Here is a 26825-nt window from a genome sequence, read left to right as displayed (position 1 = left end):
CAAAATGCAACACAAAAACTCAAAAACTGGGTTTGTTTGCGAGTCAAACGCGCCAGACGCGCTACACTGACGCGCGTTTCACGTGTTTTCGCGACGCAAATCTGCTTCGGAATTTTCGCGGGACCCGCAATCGCGTGTCATCGCACTTTTCCATTGACTTTACATGTAAACCTGACGCTCTGTTCGGTGTGGACACACCGTAAGTCAATAGCGGTTGGCCTAGTGTTTCTACTCCACTGTCGTTATTTCATACGGGTCCACATTTCCAGTGCACGCTATTTTTTGCAAGTACCGTGTCTTTGCATCCGGACGCAATCTGTCTCTATACCGTCGTTTTTATTTTGAGCTGCTTTTAAGTGTGGTTCGTAGCAATCTTCCTTCCAACACAGTGTGGTTGTTTTGATTCGTGGCCTGCTGAAATGGTGCCGCGCTCCCACAGTGCATTGCGGCGTGACGTCAACTCCAAGGCCCTATAGGATCAGCCGTACAGTTTAACCTGAGCAGAAAAAATGTTGTTGATCTGCTGTTTGCTTAGCTGACAATAGAGTTCAAGACAAGAGAAAGCGACTGAGATGAGTGTGAAAGAATTATGGTGTTTGTCATGGAGTAGCTACATGACAGCACAGCCTGATTTAACATGAACACTGGCATATAATGTGAATGTGCAGCTTTAGCATTTTAACTGTATGTGTTTTGAATTGACCCAGAATCATTCATTCATGTTGTTAAGGCAAGGCAAGTTTATTTGTATAGCACAATTCAACAACAAGGTGATTCAAAGTGCTTTACAGAGACATTAGAAACAAGAACAAATAAAAAGCATGATTTAAAATTGATTAAAACAAGCAAATAAACTAACTAACTAACAAACAAACAACAGTATATAAAATCAAAACAGATAAAATCAGAACAGTAGATAAAATCAGTAGTTAAATGTAAGTTTTGAAATTTAAGCTTAAAGTGTGGATTTGGTGCTTTATTCAAATGCAGCTGAGAACAGGTGAGTCTTCAACCTGGATTTAAATAAACTGAGTGTTTCAGCTGATCTGAGGCTTTCTGGGAGTTTGTTCCAGATATAAGGAGCATAAAAGCTGAATGCAGCTTCTCCGTGTCTGGTTCTGACTCTGGGAACTGATAAAAGACCGGATCCAGATGACCTGAGGGATCTGGAAGGTTCCTACTGGGTCAGGAGGTCATTGATGTATTTTGGTCCTAAACCATTCAGAGCTTTATAGGCCAGCATCAGAACTTTAAAGTCTATCCTCTGACGGACAGGCAGCCAGTGTAAGGACCTCAGAGCTGGACTGATGTGGTCCACTTTTTTGGTCTTAGTGAGGACTCGAGCAGCAGAGTTCTGAATGAGCTGTAGTTGTCTGACTGATTTTTTTAGGTAGACCTGTAAAGATGCTGTTACAGTAATCAAGCCTACTAAAGATGAATGCATGGACTAGTTTTTCCAGGTCCTGTTGAGACATCAGATCTTTTATCCTTGATATATTCTTGAGGTGATAGTAAGCTGATTTTGTTATTGTCTTAATGTGTTTTTCTAAGTTTAGGTCTGCATCCATCACTACACCCACATTTCTCGCCTGGTTTGTGGTTTTTAGATGTATAGATTGAAGTTCTCTGGTGACCTGTAATCGTTTTTCTTTGGCGCCAAAGACTATTACCTCAGTTTTGTTTTTGTTTAGCTGGAGAAAATTGTGGCACAACCAGTCATTGATTTCCTCAATGCATTTACCAAGAGCCTGTACAGGGCCTCGGGCTCCTGGTGACATTGTGATATATATTTGTGTGTCATCTGCATAGCTGTGGTAGTTTATTTTGTTGTTCTTTATAATCTGTGCCAGTGGGAGCATGTAGATGTTAAACAGAAGGGGTCCCAAGATGGAACCTTGGGGAACTCCACATGTGATACTTGTCTGCTCAGATGTGAAGTTACCTATTGATACAAAGTATTTCCTGTTTTCTACGTATGTTTTGAACCAGTTTAGTACAGTTCCTGAAAGACCTGCCCAGTTCTCCAGTCGTTTGAGTAATATGTTGTGGTCAACTGTATCAAATGCTGCACTGAGATCCAGTAAAACTAGGACTGACATTTTTCCACTGTCTGTATTCAGACATATGTCATTAAACACTTTGGTCAGAGCGGTTTCAGTGCTGTGGTTCTGTCTAAAACCTGACTGGAAGGCATCGTAGCAATTATTCTGTTTTAAGAAGTAACTGAGCTGTTGGGAAACTGCTTTTTCAGTGATCTTACTTAAAAATGGGAGATTTGAGATCGGCCTGTAGTTGTTCATTTGTGTCTTGTCAAGATTGTCCTTTTTCAGTATAGGTTTGATTACAGCAGTTTTTAGTGATTCTGGAAACACACCTGATAATAAAGAAAAGTTGGCGATCTGTAACAGGTCTGACTCTAAAGTCTTTGAGACCTTTTTGAAAAAACTTGTTGGCAGGACATCTAAACAGCAGGAGGAGGAGTTCAGTTGACCTAAGATGTCCTCCAGGTCTTTGCTGTTAATAGGGTGAAACTGTTTGATGGTGTTTAAACAGTTTTTTGGTGGACACAGTACATATCCTGGATCTGCTGTTGATGTACCAATTGCTTGTCTAATTTTTTGGATTTTTTCTGTGAAGAATTTGGCAAAGTCATTGCAGGCCATGGTCGAATGAAGTTCAGCTGCCACTGGCACAGGAGGGTTTGTTAGCCTGTCAACTGTAGAAAATAAGACCCGAGCATTATGGCTGTTTTTAGTGATGATGTCAGAGAAGTAGGACCTCCTTGCATTCCTCAGTTGTAAATTATAATTGTGAAGTTTCTCTTTATAAATGTCATAATGAACCTGGAGGTTTGTTTTTCTCCATCTGCGCTCAGCTTTCCTACACTCTCTTTTTTCATTTTTCACCAGTGTGGAGTTTCTCCATGGAGACTTTTTCCTTCCAGAGATAACCTTCACCTTAATGGGAGCAATAGTGTCCATTACATTTAACATGTTAGCATTGAAGCTATTGACGAGCTCATTGACTGACCCTCTGGGCAGGTCAGGTGTTAATGGGAAGACCTGGTTAAAAATTGCACTACTGTGTTCAGTTATACACCGTTTTGTGATCACTGTTGTTGATATATTTGTGTGGGCTGAGATTTTACTTTCAAAGAAAACACAGTAATGATCAGACACGCCCACATCAGACACAGTAACCTTTGAAATGCTCAGGCCTTTGGAGATCAGTAGGTCAAGAGTGTGTCCTCTATTATGTGTGGCCTCTGTTACATGCTGAGTCAGCCCAAAGTTGCCCAGAGTGTTACTCAGGTCTTTAGTCCCTTTGTCCTGAGGGTTGTCCACATGAATGTTAAAATCCCCAGCAATAATTACACAGTCAAAATCAACACAGATCACAGACAGCAGTTCACTGAGGTCATTAAAAAAGTCTGTGCAGTATTTGGGAGGCCTGTAAACATTAAGAAACACAACTTTGGATGGGGCCTTCAGCGGCCTTCTGTTAAGTGTTCTCGCCTGTGGATGTGCTGTGGTATGTGCAAAGATATTTTTCTCTTCTTTCTCTTATCCACTTCAGGACAAAGACTTTGGGAAGCAGACGCTGTACAAGGCTCACAATAACCCACCTGCAGAGGTGAGCAGCACTTTGAAACACTACCAGACGCACAGTTTGAAAAGTGCTTACGAAGGACGAGATTTCTTCTGGGCAATAACTCCCCTCCAGGGTGACTACATCCTCTTCAACTTCTCCCAGCCAGTCTACACTTCTGGGTTAGTTTGTTTAGTTATTTTCCATACATTCCGTAAATTTTGCAAATGAATGTTTTCTATTTAAAAAAAAAAAAAAAGAAGAAAAGAAGAGGACAAAAACACAAATGATGGTGACCCAGTCTGCACATTAAACTGCTTTACAAACTGCTTTCATTCATACACACGCATGAAACAAGCAGCAGCTAGAGGATGACAAGGTACAGCACAAATGCTGCGGCAAGGCAGAGCTAGGATGTTGGGTCAGGGGGAAATGTCATTATCACCACCCTCAGAGATTGGGTACCAAGCCCTAATAGCAACTGGTGCGTCGAAGGTGTTGAATGTGAGAGCAGCTGACCCGAAAGTGAAGGTCATGGCTAAGCTGGAAAACATGAAGTACCCTCTGAAAGTCTACTAGACGATGTGAATGCAGCATTAGAAACAATCCCTACTGTGACCATTACTGAAACTGACTGATGTACACCACAGCAACAGTGATCATCAGTGTTGGGAAGGTTACTTTTAAAATGTATTCCACTACAGATTACAGATTACATGCCCCAAAATGTATTCTGTAACGTATTCCGTTACGTTACTCAGTGACAGTAACGTATTCTGAATACTTTGGATTACTTAATATATTATCATGCTTTTTACAACTACATGAATGTACTATTGCTGTGTGATTTATTACTTTTACTGAAGGTTACTCTCCATATCAATACCAACTAGATTTTTAAATCTGAATATATTTGCAGCGATCTCGTATAGAAAACGATTCCTCGCGTATATAAAACAGGTCCGCGGCTCCAAACCGTAGTAAAGGGACCTCTGGCTAATACGTCGGGCTCGTAGCCGAAAACTAGCTTTACTTTGTTGTCTGGGTCAAGTTTTAGAAAGAGGCGTTGAAAGGCTGCTCCAATGGAACTTATTGTTTCAGAGGAAAACACGAACACAGCGTACAGTCGAGTCTTAATAGCTTACTTACAGCTGGGCTCGTCAGGCTCTCTTCTTGGCTGCAGTGGTTATTATTATATTTACTTGCTTCCAGCTCCCGTTTCTGCTCGGTGACAGCTCGTACTTTTCCTTTTTCTCCCTCCCTCGCTCACAGACACATAACGGGTATGGCAGTCCATTCTCCCTGCAGCACGGACTACACTGCCCATCAGGCTGCATGCTTTAGGGCGATGCCTGTAACACTCTGCCTTCATATTAAATCATTTTTGTGAATAATTCTTTAACGTATTTCTTCACGTCATTATGCTGCTGCAAGCAGTGGTGACATGGGCGGCGAGATTGAGACACAGACATTAGAGCCTCTTAATGCCTGTTTTGTTTGGGGCGTGGAAACCAAAAATAGAGAGGGCATAGCCGAACATATGAAACAGGAAAAGACCGCCGTGTAATCCCTTTATTTCAGCAAAGTAACTGTATTCTGAATACCACCTTTTTAAATGGTAACTGTAACGAAATACAGTTACTCATAGTTTGTATTTTAAATACGTAACGGCGGTACATGTATTCCATTACTCCCCAATACTGGTGATCATTCAGATGCTTGACAATAAGATGAACAACGGCTACAAGGAGCCGTACCCTCCATGGAAAACTGGAAATCAAGGCTGCATGGAGGGAGGTTAGCCAACTATCAGAATGGCAGAAAGGATTAATGAAGATTGTAGTGGCAGATTGTTGTACAACAAACTGCCACTACCTGAGGCCTTAGAGACAGTCAAACAAAGACTCAAAGCCTTGGCTAACTGCTTGAACAAGACCGATAGGACCCAGGAGAATAAACCAGCCCTGCCCCACTGAACTATCCAAGCTGTACTCTCAGTAGTAGGGAAGCAATGTGAGAACAACCCCATAGAGTCTGGAGACAGAGCAATACTGGAAGAACATATAGGAGAAGGACACAACGTATAACAACAATCCTTATTGACTAGTGGATCTAAGAATAGACCACAGCAACCTCCCTAAACAGGACCAACCATCACAATGGCAGAAATCCAAGAAAAGGTTTCCACTATAAAGAGTTGGACAGCAGCACACCCTGACATGATTCACTCCTGCTGGCTAAAGAAGCTAACTGCACTCAGTGAATGTCTAGCAGCACAAAGGAACCAGCTGCTACCGGATGAGATGCACCCAAAATTAAGGCCGGACCGCCCTTATCCCCAAGAAACCCAGGAGTACATCAGGAAGATGGCCACAACCAACCACGTGCTTGGTGAGAAACCAGAGAAAGAAGAGGAGCAAGGAGAAGAACCATAATGGACCAGGTAGAGGAAGTGTCTGACAGCACAGAGGCTGGGATCTATCACACCAGGCAAGACCCCAGGTGCAGGCTGGTGCAAGATGCTAGCATACATGGAACGCCATAACCAAGCGGCTGCCATAGTATACCGAAACATCGGTATACTATCACCCGCTAGGGTGATTGAAAATGACCGAGCTAAGATTCTGTGGAACATGTACAGACAAACGGTGATGGCTAACCAACCGGGCTTTCAAAACATGAGATTTAAAATGTGTAACTAACAGATATCAGGAAGAAGGAATATGGGTGGCTCAAGAAGTCCCAATGATTGAGAGAAGAGCGAGAGAAGATGTGGAAGGTGAACGCATTAGTAGTCCCCGTGGTAATTGGAGTACTCAGGGCAGTGACGCCCAAACTGGGCGAGTGGCTCCAGAAGAGCGCAGTCTTAAGTACATCAAAGATACTGCACAGGAAAAAGATACTCAGATAGTAATCTGAGAATCTTTTTAAAAAACGCTAGCACTCATATTCTCTACCAAATTTGATAAGAACTGATTATTTAATGTGTGATGTATTTCCTAAGAATGTTTAAATCTCCTTGTGCTACTAAGTAAAGAGAAACTGGAGCATCAGAGTCAGTATGTCACTCGTTTTGTGAAACCTGTGCTGTTATGGTCGAACAAAAATCGATGATTGGTTGCAGCACGTCTTTCTGGAAAGTCAACATTCTAACTGTATGAGCTTCATGACTTTTCCTGTACAGTACATGTGCCAGACTGTGATCCTGTGCTGACAGGACTGTCTGGTAGTCACACAGCTGTTTGCTTGGTTCCAAAGAATGACTTCCCTCCATAATATGAACCAACTACAAAAATGCATCAAGACGAAAACTAGAAAAATGACAGTTTCTTTGTTCAATTTTAAATATTTTCCTCCTGTCAAGTGATGCTGTAGCAGTTTAAAACATCTTTGCACAGGTTTCAGTTATTATTCAGAATCATTTCTGTATGTTAGAGCAGTAAAGTTTAAAGTGATAGGTTGAAGTTTGTTGGGGTTTTTTTTTTTCATTGCACAAATGAACATGAACGCCAGTTTAAAGGAAAATGTAATTTAGAAATGAAACTGATATGACGTGATAATAATGCTGCGTGCAGTATTTGAGCCCAGGAGCATCTTTGTGTGTAGATGTTACCAGTTTGGTGTATTTATATTCCACCTGTGCTCTTTTCTTTAACAATGCAGGTACCTGTTTCGCAGTGGAAATATCGAGACCAATGGAGATAAATTCTTCAATACAACGGTGGAAGTACTGCCTAGCAGTGTGAGTAACGTGTGTAAGATAAGATAAGATAGAACTTTATTAATCCCTCGGGTGGGTTCCTCTGGGAAATTCGGTTTCCAAAAGCACAACACTGACAGAAGTTACAGTTACAGAATATTATATATATATATACACACACACACACACACACACACACACACACACACACACACACACACACACACACACACACACACACACACACACACACACACATATATAAATAAAATATACAAAGGGGATAAATAGAATAAATAGGAATAAAAATAAAAATACAAGTGAATTGCACATTTCAAGTATTGAGTCTATTGCACTGTTGACTATTTACAAAAGTATTGCACAAGGTATTGTACAGTGAGGTGAAGAGGCACTACAGCTTAGTTGTTCCCTTAGTTGTGTGTGCGTGTGCTTATTTTCTGGGCGTGTATTCTTTAGTTCTAATGTTGCGGTTGAGTGGGTCTTGGTTTTCATCTCGGGTGTTGATGAAAAGAGTAGCAAGGCAACAAGAAACATCTACCACAACAAGCTATCTGCTATCAGCCTGCTGCCTCTATTTAGCCGTGTGTGTGTGTGTGTGTGTGTGTGTGTGTGTGTGTGTGTGTGTGTGTGTGTGTGTGTGTGTGTGTGTGTCACGCTGAAGGGGAAAAGTGGTCAGGCCAGCGGTGGCCTTTGAGTAAAGTTAGACAGACATGGAATCCCTGTGTGGAAGATAAGAGGGAAACCTCATCGTTTAGTTCCAGGTCCACAAGCTTTTCAGTTCACAATAACAACAAACAAACAAAGGATTGGAACAAGATTTCTGTTTTTATTTTTTATTATGAAATATCCAGTGCTAGATGTGGTTCCTTAAAGGCCAGGACAGTTGATTCTGCTCATCTGCACACAGCAGTGTCAGTGGGAGAAACGTTTCATCTCATCCAAGTGACTCAAGTCAAGTCATCTTTATTTATAGAGCACATTTAAAAGACATCAAGTGTCGGCCAAAGTGCTGAACAGAGGGATAATGTGATAAAAAGAATTAAAATAGATAAGATGGAAACTATCACCACTCACAACAAGTTTTTCAGTCGCAGTCACGCACAGACAAATCCCACAGTTGTGCAACTGATCACAACCATAAAACAGCCGTTTCAAACAATAACGCTGCAGATGTGGAAGCAAAGTAATTGTGGATGTCTGATCAGGCCTCATAGCACAGAGTGTACCCGGGGAAATTACACCAAGTCTGTATAGTTTGTCTAAGATACACAGCATAAGCAGCTGAGGCCTTTAAACTTCTCATAAGTGATCGTGATTGACTGCGAGGGCTAGTTTCTTTTTGCCATTATGTATTTTAACAGAATGACATCACTAGTTCCCAGAGTCCGTGTCTGTTCCCAGATCAGCTAAATAGAACTTTTGACTCAAACAGTAAAATGATCAAATGTGGACTATCCAGTATTATGTTACTCTTTTCTAAGTTAATAACTGATTTAATAATTGATCAAAATACAGATTTATTTTGTTTTCCTTCAAAAACCTGGCTGCAGCTGGATGAATTTGTCTAAATGAATAACCCTCCCAGAGTTCTGCTAAACCGCTATCTGGGTCCTCACAGCACAGGCTGAGGACGAGTGGCAGCAAATTTTTACTCAAAGAATTATCAAGAAATCCAAATAATTTGACAGATTCATGATTCATTTGAAAGCCTCACTCTTGGCCTTGTTACCCTCTAACACATGAAGAAGTTGGGTTTGTTTCTGTCTGATTTCTTAGACTTTTTACCTGAATTGTTGCTCATAACATTCACGTGGATGCGCCAAATGACAACCCCTACACTGCATTGTTACTCTTTGCTAAATATGAATGAACTGACTGACTGTTTTGATCACACACGACATAGAAACTGACCAATAACCCAAATCTGTCTGGACAGTAACGTCCATTTTACAATAATGGACTGCACAGTTTCAGTACACTCTTCTTCTTTTTTTTTAGGAAAGTGCTGTAAGGCAAGGCAAGTTTATTTATAGAGCACAATTCAACAACAAGGTGATTCAAAGTTCTTTACAGAGACATTAAAAAACAATAAAAAGCATGGTAATAATTTTTTTTAAAGGTGCTTCCTTCTTATCTTCTTCAGTGGAAGAATATGCCACAATAATGTAGAGCAGCTATGTAAATGTTATTCTCAGAAGTCAAATATCTCGTGTTACATCCTCACTGCATACGTTGCAGAAAACTGTGGCTCCTCTGAAAAAAGCTTGAAATCAGAGGTTTGATCCCCTGATGTAAGACAGATAACTTGAAAACTGGAGAGGAAATGACATTGCACTCATTTAAAAGAACTTTGTTTTGCACGGAAGGATAGTTTGCAGCTCTACAAAAACCCTTCCACAGACTAGGTCATTTTACTACTGGCTACTGATGTAGTAAAATGAGATAACCCCAGGCTTCTTTCAGCACTGTTGCCAGGCTGACAGTCAGGGCCAAGTCTTCCTTTTTTACCTGTTTTATCTGAACTAATAATGAATTTCACCACAAATAAAATGTTCCAGTCACAAAGAAAAAAAACATGTACATTTTATTGCATACGTATACATTTTATTTTTGCGGGTCATACCCAGATGTATTGAGCTATGAAGCTGGATGACACCAATTTAAAGCAGCAGTCCCCAACAACCAGGGCACCGGTACCGGTCTGTGAGCCGTTTGGTACCGGGCCGGGAGAGTTGGGCTCAGGTGTGAAATTTATGGTTAACTCTGTTTCCCGGGGTCTTTTCCCGTGGTGTAGCTGTGTGTCTTATTTTGAAAGAAATATTTACACGTTACCATAGTGACCAGAGAGCGTTAAGGGGCAGAGAGGAGGATGTTACTCTGTGTTGTCTGCGAATTTCAGGAGGGCGCTGCTAACAAAGTTACACGATTACACAGTGAATTCACGTTTGCTATTATTATATTTACAAAATACAGTTTTTGTCTTTGTCCTATCAAAGACAGCTTAAAGGTGAAAATACCGTCTGATATTAAACCGACACGTGGCGCAAAAAACGTTGGACTGCTGATTCAAAGTCATGTCTTAAAGACATAAAAGGCTGGCTGACTTCTAATTTCTTACTTCTGATCTCAGACAAAACTGAGATTATGTTACTCGACCTGAAAAATCTTAGTAACATTGTTTCTAACCAGGATGGCATTAGCTTAGCCTCCAGCAACACTGAGAGAAATCTTGTCCTTCAGGGTCCAAATGAAGCAAATATGTAGCGCTGCTTTCATCCACAGAGCATCTCTAAAGTTATATCCTGTCTCCGAGTGATGCCGATGCTTTGGGGCTGGACTGCTGCAGACCAGGATTAGGTTGTTCTAAAAGTTCCTGAAAAGCCTCCAGTTAATTCAAAATGCTGCAGTGGGAGCACAGAGAGAGAGTTATTTCTCTAATACCATGATGTCTTACCAGTTTGGATTTGGGAGACAGACATCCTCTCTTCTTTTAAGATTAGATTCAAAACTTTTGGATAAACCTTATAGTTGGGGCTAAATCACATGACCCTGAGCCATCTCTCATTTTGAAGTGCTATGACATCAGAGACAGATGGCACCTATGTGTGCAGTCTATTCTGATTGTATGGGTAGAGAGCTGTCGGGAATATGTCGCGCAAACCTCAGCTTAAAACTGACTAAAACTCTGCAGAAGACTGCCTGCGCGTCCTCAGTCTTCTTGTGGTGACGTCTTCTTGGCACACCTTCAGTTTGGAAACGGTACTAGTGCTTGTACTGAGTTTACACTTTCAAATGATGACATATAATCGCATGATTTCTCCCCTTATATTACTCGTTGACTCTGACTACATGTCCTGATAGGACTTCATAAAAACCTGTAAAAATGCCAAAGCAGTAAGGTAACCAAAAAGACAACACGTGTGGTCGTTACATAAATTTACAAGTTCGTAATTGTTCCATAAACATGGGCAGCATTACCAGTGTTGGGCAAGTTGCTTTGAAAAAGTAATTAATTATAGTTACTAGTTACTTCTTCAAAAAAGTAACTGAGTTAGTGAGTTAGAAGATTCTAAAAGTAATTAATTACTTGAAAAGTAACTATTGTGTTACTTTAAAAAAAAAAAAAGTTTAGCCCTCTGGGCTCCAGGGTATAATTGGCCATTTTTAACCACTTTTCTTCCTCACGTGTCTGAATTTACAGTTATGTTTTCATTTTGACAAACTGTAGTAACACAATTGATCTACAATCAGACAAAAAATATAACTTTCTACTCGGATTTTATATTTTTTACTGTAACAACCACAAACATGTTTATTGAATCATATTTCATAACTTTAAATTTCATGTGCACAAGTTTTGCAAACAACAAAGATATTTGCAGCCATTTACCTTTTACCCTTTTTAAAAAAATAAAATAAACTATTTACAGAACAATCAGCTGTTCTTCAATAAGATGCCACACAAGTTATTTGTGCCACTCCAAATATTTCTGTCCACTATAAAGGAAACATCACAGCCTGATACCTGCAGGTCTGACAGCAGCAGGTGTGTCACTCCTGTTTCTACCTGGAGACAGCAGTCGCCTCATTGTTCTGACACACAACACAAAACTATCCACAACACTACACACTAACTACACAAGACAACACATGAACTACACACTCCAAACACGCTAAACGTCACATCTCAAAACTCTCTCTCTCTCTCTTCCTAAACAACCAAACATCATGTTGCCATGTCATTTCTGATTGGTCGACATGGTGCATTTTTCCACCAACACGAACGGGCTGTTTTTTGTTTAGTTTTTTATGTTTTGCTCATAAGCAGAGAGCGCTCGCTGCGCTGTCTTTAGACGTTAAACGTGACGAAACTATTCAGGAAAAAACACGCGTACATATTGTTTATCATGACTCTGGTTTTACTGGCCCATCAACACAATTTAAAACCTGGTATATGTCACCTTGTTGCTTTGTCATCTTGAAGTGGTCATGTGATTGACCACGACTCTGAGGTCTGTTGTTCGTCTGTGGCACAGTTTTTAAAATATAATCATCCATGTTTGCTTCTGTGGGGAATACGTTACCCGCTGTCTCTGGAATACCACAGCTCCTGCTGATCATGCTGAACTCCAAATGATAGGCAAATGTCACTGTTGTGCCTTTTACACCTGAGATACTTGTTTTCTTCTTTTAGGTGCTGGCAAGACACAAAGTGGCCATTCCTCATTACAGGGAGTCGGGCAATGGCTTCATCATTGTTGGTAAGTGCATAAACCAAAGGAAGGGGCTCCCAGCGTCTCAAAAACGCTCATTTATCGTACATTTAGCAGCAATCACACATTATTCATCAACCATCTGTGTTAACCCTCTCAGGCTCAAATTAAGTTTTAGTTGCTAATGCACAACCAAGTCCTGCAGTGGTACTTCTGAGTAAAAAAACCTCATAAAATATGTATGTGGGGGAATCAGGTTGTTAGTTTTTAACTGTTGTAAATCTGCAACGCCTGCCTGGAGAGGGTTGAAACTAATGAAGAAGGAAAAGCATGCCAACAGGTTCCTATTAAACGCTGTATGGCCGAGGATGAAGTAGCTACTTATTATTCTAAAAGGGAAATATTATTGTACATTTAGCCGCTGCTCAGGTTGCTCTACCTGTTGTACCAGCAGCTGGTGCTTTGAACCTCTGCTGTGATGCCTGAGTGAAGCTTCCCTGTTATAAAGCGGCAGGTAATTGGCCAGTAGTTTGATGGTGTCACAGCCTTGTAGGGATCCTTCATAATCAGGACTGTTCTGCCTCTGTTAGCCAGTCCCTTTGTGGTGTTCTTGTTCTGGGAGAGTACTTCACCAAAGCTCTGAGCAGCTGTTCTTAGTTTGTTCTTATTACCATTAAACGTGTTCACAGCACTAAGTATTTCGCATGTTTGAAAAAGCTTTTGCATTATATGAGAAAAGGAAGTTACTCTGTTACCTGTGCTTTTTATAGACACCCCCCCCCCCCCCCCCCACACACACACACACACACACAACCAACCTACTGCTGTGTGTTTCCAGGTGAATTTGTGAATGGATTAGCTGAAGGAAAGATTGAAGCAGCACTGCAGCCGGTCTCTGCACTGCGCCTGGTGGTCCACTCCGACTCCGATGTCTGGGCTCTGCTGAGTGAGGTCTGACCCAAATACTTGTGTTAAGTGTGTTTTTATGCACTTAAAAACAATCTCGTGTAAGAAAATAAATAAATAAAAACAGTAAAAAAAAAAGAAATGCACAAAACTAAAAGCAAGCAGCCATCAAACAAACAGTTCTTCCCTGTTCTTATGTCACATGATGTAATTTGATGTTATGAAATGTATGTGATCAAAGTATCTTGTTGGATTTCTGTCATTCAAGTTGCTGATTCTTAAGATGAACCTTTAAAACGGACTCAGTACCACTGTGGTCAGCTCACAGTAGTGCTAGTAGGCCACATGCTCTGGATGCAGCAGTTTCTCCCATCAGTATCCCAGCCACTTCACATACGGCTGCACCCCCACTCCCACAGAGTGCACTGAAGATCATCAGGAAACAGGAGTTGTGGCAACTAGTACAAGAAAAGAGTCAATGTTGTGGTTTCATATGGGCTCAAAATGTGGTCATAAATATTTTGTACTTGTAAAAAAGATTTGTGTGTGGACTTAGAAAAAAAACCCTGCAAGTTACAAGTACGAATTTTGACCCTATTTTTCTTCCTTTCATCTGATTGGTCAATGTCATGTCAATCACAAATGTAACAATCCAATCAGAGAACAGATGGGTTTGGCTGTCAGAGGGGCGCTTTTTTGAACTGCAGGTCCTTGAAGGGTGATACAGTTTGAAGCTGGAGGATCTCTATATAAATATCCGATAGCAGCTAGGTCCCCTAACTTTCAGCAGCTGTTGAAAGGATAAAGTTGTGCTATATCAGTGGTTAGAAATACATTATTACTTTAGGATTAGTTTAACACAACGTCAGGGCTGACCCGGGACCATTGCTGTGAGTCACAGTGCGCAGCATAAAAGTCCTTTCACATCGGACGCAGGATACGCTGCTAATGCTAACTGCTAACTAAAAGCAAAGGATCCAGGATTTGTTGCTGGCTGCTGGGCTCTGTGGGTTTTTGCAGCTGCTCTACCTGTACTAGATGCACCTGCTCCTTGTCTTTTCTATCTCTGACTTTATGTTCTCTACAAGAGTTTCTGGTTTTTTTGCTGGTTCTTCAAATGTTCAATAAAAACATGTATGCTAATTCATAACGAAGAAAGCTTTGTAATGAAGACTGTCATTTCCAAAACACTGCCCGCCCCCACCCCGCGGTCCGCAGCGCTGTTGAAAAGGCTGTGGAAGTCCCTGTATTAAACACGTAGACCTGTGACACAAAAATCACCAAACTCGGACGACCACAGACTGTTTTCCTTCGTGGTGATGAACGAAACCGCTGGGTTGGCATGTAAAAGGGCATTTATTCCCTTCAAAGACCTGCAGTTCAAAAAAAGCGCCCCTCGACAGCCAAACCCATCTGTTCTCTGATTGGATTGTTACATTTGTGATTGACATGACATTGACCAATCAGCTTAAAGGAAGAAAAATAGGGTCAAAATTCGTACTTGTAACTTGCAGGGTTTTTTTTTGGCTAAGTCCACACACAAATCTTTTTTACAAGTACAAAATATTTCTGACCACATTTTGAGCCCATAGTTTCAGACTACTTTCAGTTCCTGTTAAATCAAACAGGAATATTCATTAAAAACAGATCAGGTAGAAAACCAGGCTTGTTGTACAACCGGTCTGACCTCTAACTCTCTTCCTATGAAGTATGAGGTCAGACTGGAAAGAACAGAAATAATAGAGAAAAAAAAATTATGACGAAACGCCCTTATTGAGCTCCGCTGTTACTTTCACAACTGGGCTTGTGGTGGCATGCAGACGTTCAATCACACAGCAGCTAGTCTGACTGAAGTTATTCTGAGGTGCACCAAGTTGTTTCAACATATACCTCATGCATGCGTGCAGGTTTCCCTGCAATAACTCGGTCTGTGAAAATCTACAAAGCTCAGTTTTTCTTTGTGTTACTTGTTAACCTAAACAATAAGCCAGGAAGAGGTAGGTGGTGGCGTCAGTGGATGCTGTGTGTGGTTAACACTTTTCTTTTTCTTTCTGTCTGTCAGATACTCATTAAAGTTTGAAGACCACAGACAAGAAGGAAACTCTCACTCAGGCTGATTAGTGCGCCACCTGCTGCACAAAGACTTTGTCTACATGGACGTCCAATAAAAGGCTTACATGTGCCTAAACTGCCTGTTATGTGAATAAGGATGGATGGAAGTGTCCAAATTGGCCACAGTGGTGGCTCATATTAGCTGCTTAAATTCACTCCACCCAAACGTTTCACTGATGTAACACCAGAGCTATTCACTGAGTAAATTACTGCACTATTCTATTTTTGTTACAAATAAAGAATATCAAGTTGTCTTGTAAGGATTTCATTTCAGCTCATTTTACATGAAAAAAACGCAAAACAGGTTCTTCAAAGTCCAAAGAATCCCCTGCAGCGACAGCACTCTTTAGTTTGATGCTCAAAGATGTCAAGTTTCATCTCATCATGCATCTGATACAGGCCATTCCTATAGGCTGTCCAAGTATGGTGACACTCTATATTTTACTTGACGCAAGCAAAATCCAGCATTAAAGCATGCAGAGGATTCTGATGTAGTGTTTGTATCCACAGTCTGATGCTATATGGATGCACAGAAGGTAGCAGCTGCATCAGTTCCCTGAGAGCTAGACACACACTGTAGTTTCTTCTGACTCAATGATACTAATGCACCGCTGATATAAATATAACCGAGCAAAATATTTTGACATTCACATCTGCAAAAATTTAATATTGCATTTTTTTTGTTCTTGAGCAGCAGGTCTCCAGGCTTTCTTTGGATAGTGGCGTTTGATACTGGTCACTTTCACTCTAGTCCTTTAACTGACCATCCATCCATCCATCCATCTTCATCCGCTTTGTCCGGGGCCGGGTCGCGGGGGCAGCAGCCTAAGCAACTTTTAACTGACCACTTCCAGAGAAATCTTTTGTTTGTTAAGCCACTTAGCATAAATCTATGAACCATTCAAGCATGAGAAAGGCACCAAACTCGAGATGATCCAGTGTTGTTTAGACCAGCGGTCCCCGACCTTTTTTGCGCCATGGACCGGTTTAATGTCAGACAACATTTTCACGGACCAGCCTTTAAGCTGTCGCAGATAAACACAACAAAATAAAATGATCTGACCAAGACAAAATCTGTGGTATCTTGTAAATATAATAATAAATGCAAATTCACTGTAATTGTGTAACTTTATTAGTCCTTTATTTTATTAGTCCTCCTGAAATGCGCCAACAACACTGAGAGTAGCATCCTCCTCTCTGCCCCTTAATGCTCTCTGGTCGCTATGGTAACGTGTAAATATTTCTTTCAAAATAAGACACATAGTCACAAAGCAAATATAAGGCACATGAAAATATATCGAAAAGTTATAACACACAGGAAAAGACCCAGGGAATCAAAGTTAACCATAAAAACAACTCAACTCTTACAATGCAGATGTAACACTGTAGCAAAGATACTATTTTAAATTGCATCTTTGTCATCATTTGTACATATTCTTCTTCTTCTTCTCGTTATTATATAGTTGAATATACCAAAATAGTTTCTTTCCTTTTTTTAGTTTGACCACCTTTCTGTGTTCTTATTCATACACCAGCTGTTAAATGCATAATGGATGGTATCAGGTCCTGGTGAGCACCTTTAGTTGACTCCGTGAGCGGCAAATAAAACAAAGAGATTGTTAGCTCAAGAAATATCACTTAGAAACGTCATGAAAAGATCGTAACTTTATTTAACTAAGACTTGCCAAGTCAAACTGGCAATCGAACAAAATGTAAACAGTATACAGCATGGTTAAAGAGAAGTTCATCAATCAGCGCACACAGGCTCAAATCAAAATGACACATCATGGTTTTAGCTGTGAACTCAAACAGTGCCACTAGTGTTGTTTAATCCCAACCCAAGCAGCAAGAAAGAGGAAGTGACATCACGCTGAAATGACAAAGACCAGGGGTTTGGAACTAAAGTAGCCATTCAAAGATCCACTGGAGCTGTAGCAATGGCAGCAACACTGACTCAGAATTAAAACAAGGTGTGTCAATCCCATCTTAGATCAAGCCAAGCTCCTCACTAACAAGTATCGAGAGCAGAAGACAGAATTTAATGTAAACACTTCAACATCTGTGGTGTGGAAGTTTTCTTTTTGTGTGTCAGGCCTGTGTGCAGCGCTCAGGAGCAGTAACGTCACCGGTATTTTCAAAGCATCATCTGAACTGCGACAATTGTAATCCAGTGTCAGTTCTTCGGTGATGCCTTCCTGTGTATCAGAAGATCTGCAGGAGGTGTAACACTAACCACACTGACTGGAAGCTAATCTATTATTCTTGTTTCTGCTGATTTACATCTGTGAGCACCGAATACATGAAAACACCGAGACTTTTGTCACACTCACAGAATAGCCATATAAAAGCAAACCATTATTTATTTAATGACTCCAAAACGTACATGCAGTACAGCTCACAAGACTGCTGCCCCTCGGCAGGCTTCCTAAAGGTGGAAACCTAACCACGAGTTCAGCTTGTTTGCTGATACACAAAAGGCCAGTGTAAGATTGCACTTTTGTCTTTGCTTTGTATGTGTGCAAAATGCCAAAAAACAAAGTCTGAATATATGAACATGGCACAAAAGCTGAGCTCTTACGTCTTCTGAAACTCAAAGCACTCACCGTCGCTTAAACAGGAAGCCCGTCTTACACACTGATTGGGTCTGGTTTCTTTGTTTACATCAACACATTACACAACAGGATTCTAGAAAGTCTAGTTCCAGGTATCTCACCGGTTTCCTGTTTGTGTGCCACGAGTTTGCAAACATAACTGAACTGACTAACTGTGATGTCCACAGAGTTGGTGTTACAGTTAACCAGGTGACAGCTGCTTGAATCGTATCTCATCATTTAGATATTCCAGAAGAACAAATGGGATTGACAGTGTCGTGTAGAAGTGTTCCTCCAACTTCCTGAGGTCTTTTACATATTTGTCACACTTACATGTTTCAGATCAAACAAACGTTCATATTAGACAAAGATAACCGGAGCAAATATAAAATGTAGTTTTTAAATGATTATTAATTATTTAAGGGAAATAAACGATACAAACCCACCTTTCTGTCCCTACTTATGGTTATTACCCCCAAAGACCAAATAACTGGTTGTGCAACAACTGCTGTCAATTATTTGTGTTAAGTGGCAACGAGTGTCTCACATCACTCAATCGGATCAAGTCGGGATTACTTTTCCCACATAGGTTGGTTTGCACAGCTTTAACATGTGTAACAATCATTTAAAAACTGCATTTTACTCATTTCAAAGTCTAACTTTTGATGATCTGTAACAAATATGTAAAGAAAATAAGAAATTAGGAAAGTGCTAAACACCTCACAGAACTGTACTTTATGAAATAGGACTCATTATGTGGGAAAAACAGCAAAGCATGTTTTCCTTCTGTAGACTTGCACAGATTTCAGGCACTCAGATATCAGAAGAGGATTCAGGCCAGCTGTCCTTCCTGACAAGTGTGTGTCAGCTCGTGAGTTAGGTTTAATATTAATGTGCAGCTCTGGATCAGGGCTCCCTTTCTTCTTTTTCTTCTGGACATTCTCTTTTAATGAATGCAACACTGGCCACTGCAGCCACATTACGAAAACAACAAATTCCCTTATTTGCACATGTTAGAGACAGAAACGGGTTTCAGGTTTCAGCAGTATTAAAGGGTCCGTGAGTCCAGTCCTCTGGTACGGTCTGGGCTCTGTTAGGGACGGTGGAGGGGTGGATTTAGGTCAGGCCTCTCTGAAGGTCTCCTTACTTTCGTTTGCTCTTGGTGTCAGTGGTCTGAAAGACACTGGAAGCCGACATGAGGTTCTCAATGTACTGACCCAGGACCTGGTTCTCCGACTTCAGCTTCAGGTTCTCTTCCTTTACAGCATCGACTCGGGCAGACAGGTCTGAACACGTCAACAAAAACATCAGTCAACCATACAGGAATGTGGAAACTACAAGGGTGGTAAACGTATTCATTACAGTTTAAAACATCATCATTATCCAAGAATCCATTAAAAAAACATTTAAAGCTCATTCATAGTTCAGCAAACACTGTTATGTTAGGTGCACCTATTCTGTGTTTCCTTCATTTCTGTCACACCTCCTGATCTTTCCACTCTCCAAACACAAAATAAATGTGTGTGTCTGTTCACACAACACATCTCAGTGCTGCACGTGCAACAGGGAAATTATATTTAACCATAATAAGAAGCTTTGTATTGATTCAGAAAGTAAGGCAATCGCTGAGGCCACCATCGACCACTGACTTGGCGTGAAACACCAAGGACTTTGTCCACACTGCAGAGACTGTAGGGTTGTGTTGAAGTCACCTTTCCCCACTGATGTTCAAACACTGTGCAACCAGAACTCTCAGAATGAGTTTCTACTATCAGCCAGACGGTGCAGAGTTCAACGGGCCAAACTAAGCTGGTTTAAAAATGAGGCTAAACAGCTCAAATCCACTCTGAGTGATGCAGTGTTGCTGTGTGTTATCAATCTGTGAACATTCTGCTGGCACAGATACATTTATGAGTAACATTCACATAGAGAAATCAACATTCTGATGCTTCCCACCAAAAGCCCATCTACAGTGCGTAAAGTTAGGGGCAACTTTTAAAAATGTAAATGCACAATTTCATCTACAAATCCCAGCGTGACATGAAGCTGCAACACGAGTCTAAGCCACCCCACAAGAAACCTTACAGTTTATATTTAAAGAATTCATTTTCCATTTTAGCAGGTAACAGCTGTGAGGCTGCACGTGCCTACCCTCTAAAGTGTGCTGAAGCTCCAACACCTGGTTGATGAGCCTGGTCTTCTCTTCCAGCTCAGCCTGGTTCTCCATGTCACCTGCAGCAGGCGAACGGAGCCGTCAGGCGCAGGAAAGAGTGAACATGCACACTGTGGAGGGGTGTGTGTGTGTGTTGTCTCACCATCCTCTGAGCTCATGGTGAAGTACTCGTCTTCCTTTTTGGAATGCAGGGCTGCGACTCTCGGGGACACTGCAGGAACATTTGACAGTTAAATATCTGTAAGTTAGCTTATCCACTGTTTGTAGCAAAAGCTACGCATGCTTGAAAACGACCGTACAGCTTTTCACACGTATGTTACACAACGTGATGAAATGCTGTTTACCAAAACTGCTCTGGGCAGCTGCCTCAGCTGCCACTTGGCAGTAAACGCTTACATTTTGTTGTCATGCGGTGCACACAATTCTTTTTAATCATCACTTTTGCCACACCTATAATAATAACAACACATTTTAACAAGAGTTTATTATTCTCAGCACACCAGTGCAGCGCCGTGACTAAGAGACAGTGCCTACAACAGCGTTAATAATGCTAACAGCTAAACCCTATGACCGCTTGTTTGTCTGGTATCGGACCCTTCTAAAGGTCACGTGAACCACGGGTATTTTTAAAACTGATCAAAGAGACCAGCTGGCCAAAGTAAACCACACCGTGCTAACAGTGTGGTGCTAACTAGCTGCTCCTATGCTAATAACCGTTAGCCGGAGGCAATTTAAAATTAGCTGCCACACGCAGTTAGGTATAAGCCGTAAAATGAAAGGACCCATACCCAGCGACGTGGAAAAACAAACGTTGCAGCGCTAAATATCGATAGGAAAATTAAAGACTAGCGTAATTCAGCACAGCTTGAATGTTCTCGGCAGTGCTAGAATTCATTGGCTATTATCAGGCACTTGCACCTCACAGCCGCCAGGGGGCGCCGTACACCCCGCTGGGACAAACAACAGAACGACATCATAGTTCATCTTTTCCCCCTTTTTTCCACTGTTTGCAGTTATTTTATTGTACCACAGTTCTTGCCGGAAACAACACTTAAGGTGTTGCACACTTGAAGGTAAATCGCTTAAAGCCACTCCTTTTTTGAAGTTGGAAAATGCTGTTTTAGATAAGCTATGCAGGCCATGGTCACACAGTTAAATCTAACAGATATTTATGCTATTATATGTCTTTGTTCCAAGATTATATTAATGAATAAAAACCAAGCTAAAAGTATAGAGAAAGAAAATAGTTAACTCGAAAAGTAAAACTGAAAAGTTAATTGTAAATACACACATAGTATAATAATAAGGAAACATACAGCACTGAATCAAACACTGAAACTAATTTAGAAACAACAACAACTGAACATGTAAACCTAGTCTAAACTATAAAGAACTGAAAATATAAACATTGGAAAATAATTTTATAAAAACTTCTACCAAATACAAATAACTTTATTTGTTGGTTTGCACAGTTTGATGACATTTTTCAAAGTTAGATAAGAAAGTATTTGTATAGTATTCCACGCAGCACTCCAATCGAACCCAGCAGAGACAGAATGCCGAGGACAACCAAATTCAGAATAAAGCCAGGTAACCTGCAAACCAGAAAGTACTCAGTCAGCGTGCTGTAATAGGTCAAACATCAGATACTTTAAAGTCAGCGCTGCCACCATGTGCTTTTAAGTATTTGATATTTTAGTATCATGAAAGACCTTTTCTTGGGGGACGTGATATATCCACTGAAATACATCTGTCGAGCGACCATGTACACTAGCCCTCCTGCAGCTGCAATCACCTCACTGAAGAAGGTACCACAGGTCCACATCGACACCAGGAAGAGAGGGTAGAACTCCACACAGTTCTGACTGAGAACAAACACAGGTAATGTTAGGACATCCTTGGAGCTCCACCTTGTCCCTACTCTGACTGCAGATCAGCTCCCTCCGCCACACTGCTGCTCACTGATTGTCAGCTCTCTTCTTAACCTAGCTTCAGAAACTCCTTTGAATAACTTCATGGTGTGGTACCAGTAAACTGTTTCTCCATTCCTCAGGCATTCTCTCCCATATCACTCTGTAATCAGACTACTACTTTAAAGTAGTCTGTTTAAACTAGTTTTACCCTTCAGTTCATTTGACTATAGCATTACAATCAGGTCTTCTTACTGTGCACGGAATGTCCTCTCAAATTCTGGAGGTCCAGTGACAACAGGAGGTACGATGTTGTAAGCCATCCTGGATCTTCCTACCCGCCGAGCCAGGTAGCCTGAGAGGAGACAGTGACAGAGGTTTCTTTACATGTTTCTTTATACAATTCACAAGTATATTTCCTATTTTAGCCACCTAATTTTGTTTTTGCACAGTTTAATAAATTGTAGATTTTGTTTTCAAGGGATAAAATTGAACATTGGAACAAAATCCAAGCCATGAACTTCTCTCTGTAGACCACCATGATAAAACTGACCAAGCTCCATGAAGTGTCAGTTGAACAGCAGGCACTTCTCAGCTCCTCCGTCTCAAAGCAGATTCGTAGTTGTCCAAATGCTCTACAGAGTCTAGATTCTACCCAGAAGAATATTCTGAGCTTCATGGTGAGCCGTGGTGTTCGCATTATCATGTTTTTGACATTCTCCTCAGAATGATTCCACATTAGAAAATGCATCAACAACAGCCATGATCAAGAATTCCGGTTAACACTGGCCTGGTGATAGTTAAACCTGCACACAATTTTTCTGGGCGAAGAAACGCTTGAAGCCACATTAAAGGCCCACAAGAATCAAAGTCTGAAAATACTATAAGAATACTATAAAACACGGCAACATATACTGCTCAACATATGTGTAAAAAGTGGAGATTGCTCAGTATAAATCAATAAACTAGTATAAAGGGGAGGACCTTCTATCGCTGTGCCATTGAGAGCATCCTCACTGGATGCATCACCACCTGGTATGGCAACAGCACCGCCTACAACTGCAAAGCTCTCCAGCGAGTAGTGCGGTGCTCTGAACGGATAATTGGAGGTGAGCTTCCCTCCCTCCAAGACATCTACAGGAAGCGGTGCCTGAGGAAAGCGGGGAGGATCATCAAGGACTCCAGTCACCCCAGCCATAAACTGTTCAGACTGCTTCCATCAGGAAGGAGGTTCTGCAGCATCCGGTCCCGTACCAGCAGACTGAGAGACAGCTTCTTCCACCAGGCCATCAGACTGCTGAACACGTCATAGACACCTCAGCTTCACTACTGGAACTTCAACATTATGCACTCCATACTGTACAGTAACACCACTGTTTTGCACAATATCCAACTAACAACCTCTGTATATTTACAGATATATATAAACAAATAATTTCCCCCAGGGATCAATAAAGTATTCTGATTCTGATTCTGATTTTATATATTTATTTTATTTTAACTCTATTTAATTTGTAAAATATGTGCACACACACATACACACATGTAGACATACATATTTAGTATACACATTCAGTAATGTGCATACACTCTTATATTGTACACATATTTCTTCATATAATTCTCAGATTTAGCCATTCTTATATTTGCTTATGTTATTGTACTTTGCACACCTCTGTTGCTTGTGAAGCTCGCACACAAGAATTTCACTCACATGTGCTGTACCAGTGTACCTGCACATGTGATGTGACAATAAAAGTGATTTGATTTGATAAATGCACACATTTAAAATAATAAGGATGTTGTTTGCATTTAGAATGTATGTGCTTTTCTGTGTGGGAAACCATGTTCAAGCTGCTGACAAGAGGAAATCCGCATCCTAGATGTGATCTGATGATCACTAAATGAGTGGAGTGCTAAGTGTAAAACTTGCCTAGTCTTGCTGTTGCACAGTACCTACACAGGAGTGGGAAACCACACCCACATTATTATTAAGTTGGGACAATACCTTGACATGCACAACATCCATTAAGCTGCTGTGTTTTACTTACCCATGTGCAGAACTGACAGCAGGGACACTGCAGCCAACAAAAGAGGGGAGTCCGCTTCCATCAGACTGTTGGGAAAAAACAGCCGTCCTCACAGTTTGCTCCTAAACACAAAGTCAGCTTTACATAACAAATAGGAGGTACTTCCTGGGGCAAAGGGACTTTAGCACATCCCACAAGTTGTGCAAGTAAGAAAGTCCCGTGACTCTTATGCAGCTAAAGATCTGCCATGAGTGGGCAGGGCTCTCTATGAACTCTATCACTAACACTCCACAAGAAAAACCTGGCTAAAACTTTAATACCTGCTGTTAGTTTATCATCAGCATATCATACAGTCATATATGCACATGTATAAATGCATGCACAGAACTGAACAATTAAAGTGTGATGGTCCTTAATTAATTACAGTGGCTCGAGCTTCATTTATCATGCCACTGTATACCACGCACTGTTATCAGTGTGAGTTTATTCTGCAGGCCTGGTACTGTAGGGGGGGCATTTCTTAGAGCATAGTCCAGGGGTCGGCAACCTGCGGCTCCACGTGGTTTGAAAAAATATATAAGTATTTAACTGAAGTGTATTTTATTTGTGTTAGTTCTTTTTTAACTTCTAGTTGTAAATTGGAAGATTCTCGTGGTCTTCAAATATCAAAATAAAATCATATGTTATTATCATCGCTCAAAATAAGCGTCACACTCGCATAAACCATATCAGCCGAAATGCCCTGCATTTATGGAGAGTGTCAACCCCAGGCAGGCCAAGTATGGAGCTTCGGATCCACATACGTATGTGAGCAGCTGTTCTCCACCATGAACTACGGTAAAAACAAACAGCGCTCACGCCTCACAGATGGCAGCTTACAGTCCTGCGTAAAGACGAAGTGACTTCGTACAGCCCCGATTTGCAGACGCTGTGCGCCATGGCAGACCCAGCGATGTTTGCATGTACATGCTTTTTTTCTTTATTGAACATTTTTACACATTGTTGCTGTAGCCACACAGTCGACACAACAGCAGAGAGAGCACAGACTTTAAGCCGGGGGGGGCTTGATTGCGGATGCCGCTCAGGTGCGTCCGCCTCCCCTGTAGCGTGCAGACCACGCCCCGCCACACACGTCAACCACTTAAAATAAATATTTATACAGATATTTTGCAAATATTTCTTTTTCTTTCTTTTTTTAGCAGTTGAGTGAATTTTTCCAATTACTTTTAAAATTCAGCTCAACGCTACAGTTTTTGTTTGGTATATGAATAATTTAAGATCAGCTTTTTAATTCATTTAAAAGAGACCTTCAACTGTCTTTCCTTTGTGTTATATTTTTTAAGAGTTCAAAATGTGTTCATTCCATAAATAAAATTTATTTTTCTCTGTAGCAGTTCATTGATTTCATAAGTCAAAGTCAAGTCAAAGTCAACTTTATTGTCAATTCTGCCACATGTACAGGACATACAGAGAATAGAAACTACGTTACTCTCAATCCCTAGATAAAATAGCAAATGAACATTTAAATATAAGAGTGATTAAAAAATGCAGGTAAAATAATTAAAAAGTAAAAATTTAAATAAATACAATACAATTTTACATATAACAAGAAAGCTATACAATATACAATATAATGGGTAAATGACATTGGGTGTAAACCAGGCAGAGTAGTGCAAGTAGGCAAATAGTGCAAATGGAGATTTAGTAATGTACGGTAAGAGATAGTGTAACAACAGAGTCTTATGAGGTAATGGCAGTCCAATGCTCCACAAAGTGACTGGTAACTGGTGCAGGCCAGTGAGTGAGTCAGAGAGTGAGTGTGTGTGAGTGTGTGTGACAGAGTTCAGTGAGACCGTGGAGGAGAGAGGGGAGAGGGGGGCAGAATCGGGAGGGAGTTAAGCTTCCTGACAGCCTGATGGATGAAGCTGTCCTTCAGCCTGCTGGTCCTGGCCTGGAGACTCCGCAGTCTCCTCCCCGACGGCAGCAGCTTGAAGAAGCTTTGCATTGGGTGCGTGGGATCAGCCGCTATGCAAAGGGCTTTTTTAGTGAGACGGGTGCTGTAAATGTCCTGGAGGGAGGGGAGAGAGACACCAATGATCCTCTCTGCAGCTCTCACTATGCGTTGGAGGGTTCTATGACAGGACGCATTGCAGGCTCCAAACCACACAGTGATGCAGCTCGACAGGATGCTCTCGATGGTGCCTCTGTAGAAAGTGTGCATGATGGGGGCTGGTGCTCCTGCTCTTCTTAGTTTGCGGAGAAAGAAGAGACGCTGCTGTGATTTCTTGGCCAGTGCTGTGGTGTTGTACGTCCAGGAGAGATCCTCTGTGATGCAACACAATACACAATACAGGTGTATACAAGGCATAACAATAACAGTGTTATCTTCATTTTAGATGACAAAAAGTATTTGCGGCTCCCAGTGTTTTCTTTTCTGTGGAAACTGGGTCCAAATGGTAGACAAAAGTCCGTCGAGACCAAGACCACGTAAAAGTGGTCTTGAGACCAAGACCGGTCTCGAGACATCCAACTCTACCAAATGGCTCTTTGGGTGTTGCTGACCCCTGGCATAGTCTGTATA

General features: G+C 41.1%; 3 protein-coding genes across 5 annotated transcripts in view; 1 reads left to right on the top strand and 2 right to left on the bottom strand.

The window, feature by feature from the left end:
- LOC113030020 (alpha-1,3-mannosyl-glycoprotein 4-beta-N-acetylglucosaminyltransferase B) overlaps nt 1–15800 on the top strand; it is a 37577-nt gene extending 21777 nt beyond the window's left edge. Inside the window, exons 11-15 of the mRNA XM_026181054.2 lie at nt 3577–3770; nt 7252–7330; nt 12504–12570; nt 13361–13473; nt 15491–15800. Coding sequence (XP_026036839.2) covers nt 3577–3770; nt 7252–7330; nt 12504–12570; nt 13361–13473; nt 15491–15508 — 471 coding nt within the window. The 3' untranslated portion in view covers nt 15509–15800. The remainder of the gene's footprint in view (nt 1–3576; nt 3771–7251; nt 7331–12503; nt 12571–13360; nt 13474–15490) is intronic.
- A 1387-nt stretch (nt 15801–17187) lies between these two features.
- Nucleotides 17188–21246, bottom strand: LOC113030134 (short coiled-coil protein B). 2 transcript variants are annotated; one of them, XM_080309093.1, is made up of 4 exons: nt 21093–21246; nt 20447–20515; nt 20283–20363; nt 17188–19417 (listed from the first exon to the last, which is right to left on the bottom strand). In XM_080309093.1, exons 2-4 carry the CDS (start codon nt 20460–20462, stop codon nt 19275–19277), a joined length of 240 nt encoding a protein of 79 aa, XP_080165219.1. In that variant the 5' UTR covers nt 20463–20515; nt 21093–21246; the 3' UTR covers nt 17188–19274. The 2 variants fall into 2 exon arrangements, with proteins under 2 accessions (XP_080165219.1, XP_026037086.1); XM_026181301.2 differs by lacking the exon at nt 21093–21246 and adding an exon at nt 20701–20879.
- A 492-nt stretch (nt 21247–21738) lies between these two features.
- mgst2 (microsomal glutathione S-transferase 2) lies at nt 21739–24463 on the bottom strand. 2 transcript variants are annotated; one of them, XM_080309088.1, is made up of 5 exons: nt 24266–24404; nt 23199–23511; nt 22470–22569; nt 22017–22169; nt 21739–21899 (listed from the first exon to the last, which is right to left on the bottom strand). In XM_080309088.1, exons 2-5 carry the CDS (start codon nt 23410–23412, stop codon nt 21797–21799), a joined length of 570 nt encoding a protein of 189 aa, XP_080165214.1. In that variant the 5' UTR covers nt 23413–23511; nt 24266–24404; the 3' UTR covers nt 21739–21796. The 2 variants fall into 2 exon arrangements, with proteins under 2 accessions (XP_080165214.1, XP_026037053.1); XM_026181268.2 differs by lacking the exon at nt 23199–23511 and having other exon boundaries at nt 24266–24463.
- Between the last annotated feature and the right edge of the window lie 2362 nt (nt 24464–26825).

Source organism: Astatotilapia calliptera, chromosome 2, assembly GCF_964374335.1.
Source record: "Astatotilapia calliptera chromosome 2, fAstCal68.1, whole genome shotgun sequence".
Classification (NCBI taxonomy): domain Eukaryota; kingdom Metazoa; phylum Chordata; class Actinopteri; order Cichliformes; family Cichlidae; genus Astatotilapia; species Astatotilapia calliptera.
The sequence above is the reverse complement of the archived record's forward strand: the minus strand, read 5'-3'. Positions and strand labels throughout refer to the sequence as shown.

What these genes read in the sequence shown, in the direction of transcription:
- LOC113030134 (XM_026181301.2), bottom strand. Translation starts at nt 20,740, where the DNA reads ATGATTAAAAAGAATTGTGTGCACCGCATGACAACAAAAT. An exon ending in CACCATGAGCTCAGAGGATG is followed by an intron (nt 20,364 to 20,446) that starts GTGAGACAACAC and finishes CGCCTGCTGCAG; the next exon opens with GTGACATGGAGAACCAGGCT. An exon ending in GCTTCAGCACACTTTAGAGG is followed by an intron (nt 19,418 to 20,282) that starts GTAGGCACGTGC and finishes TGACGTGTTCAG; the next exon opens with ACCTGTCTGCCCGAGTCGAT.
- mgst2 (XM_080309088.1), bottom strand. Translation starts at nt 23,412, where the DNA reads ATGGCTGGGGTGACTGGAGTCCTTGATGATCCTCCCCGCTTTCCTCAG. An exon ending in CAATGGCACAGCGATAGAAG is followed by an intron (nt 22,570 to 23,198) that starts GTCCTCCCCTTT and finishes GTCTCCTCTCAG; the next exon opens with GCTACCTGGCTCGGCGGGTA. An exon ending in ATCACGTCCCCCAAGAAAAG is followed by an intron (nt 21,900 to 22,016) that starts GTCTTTCATGAT and finishes TCTGGTTTGCAG; the next exon opens with GTTACCTGGCTTTATTCTGA.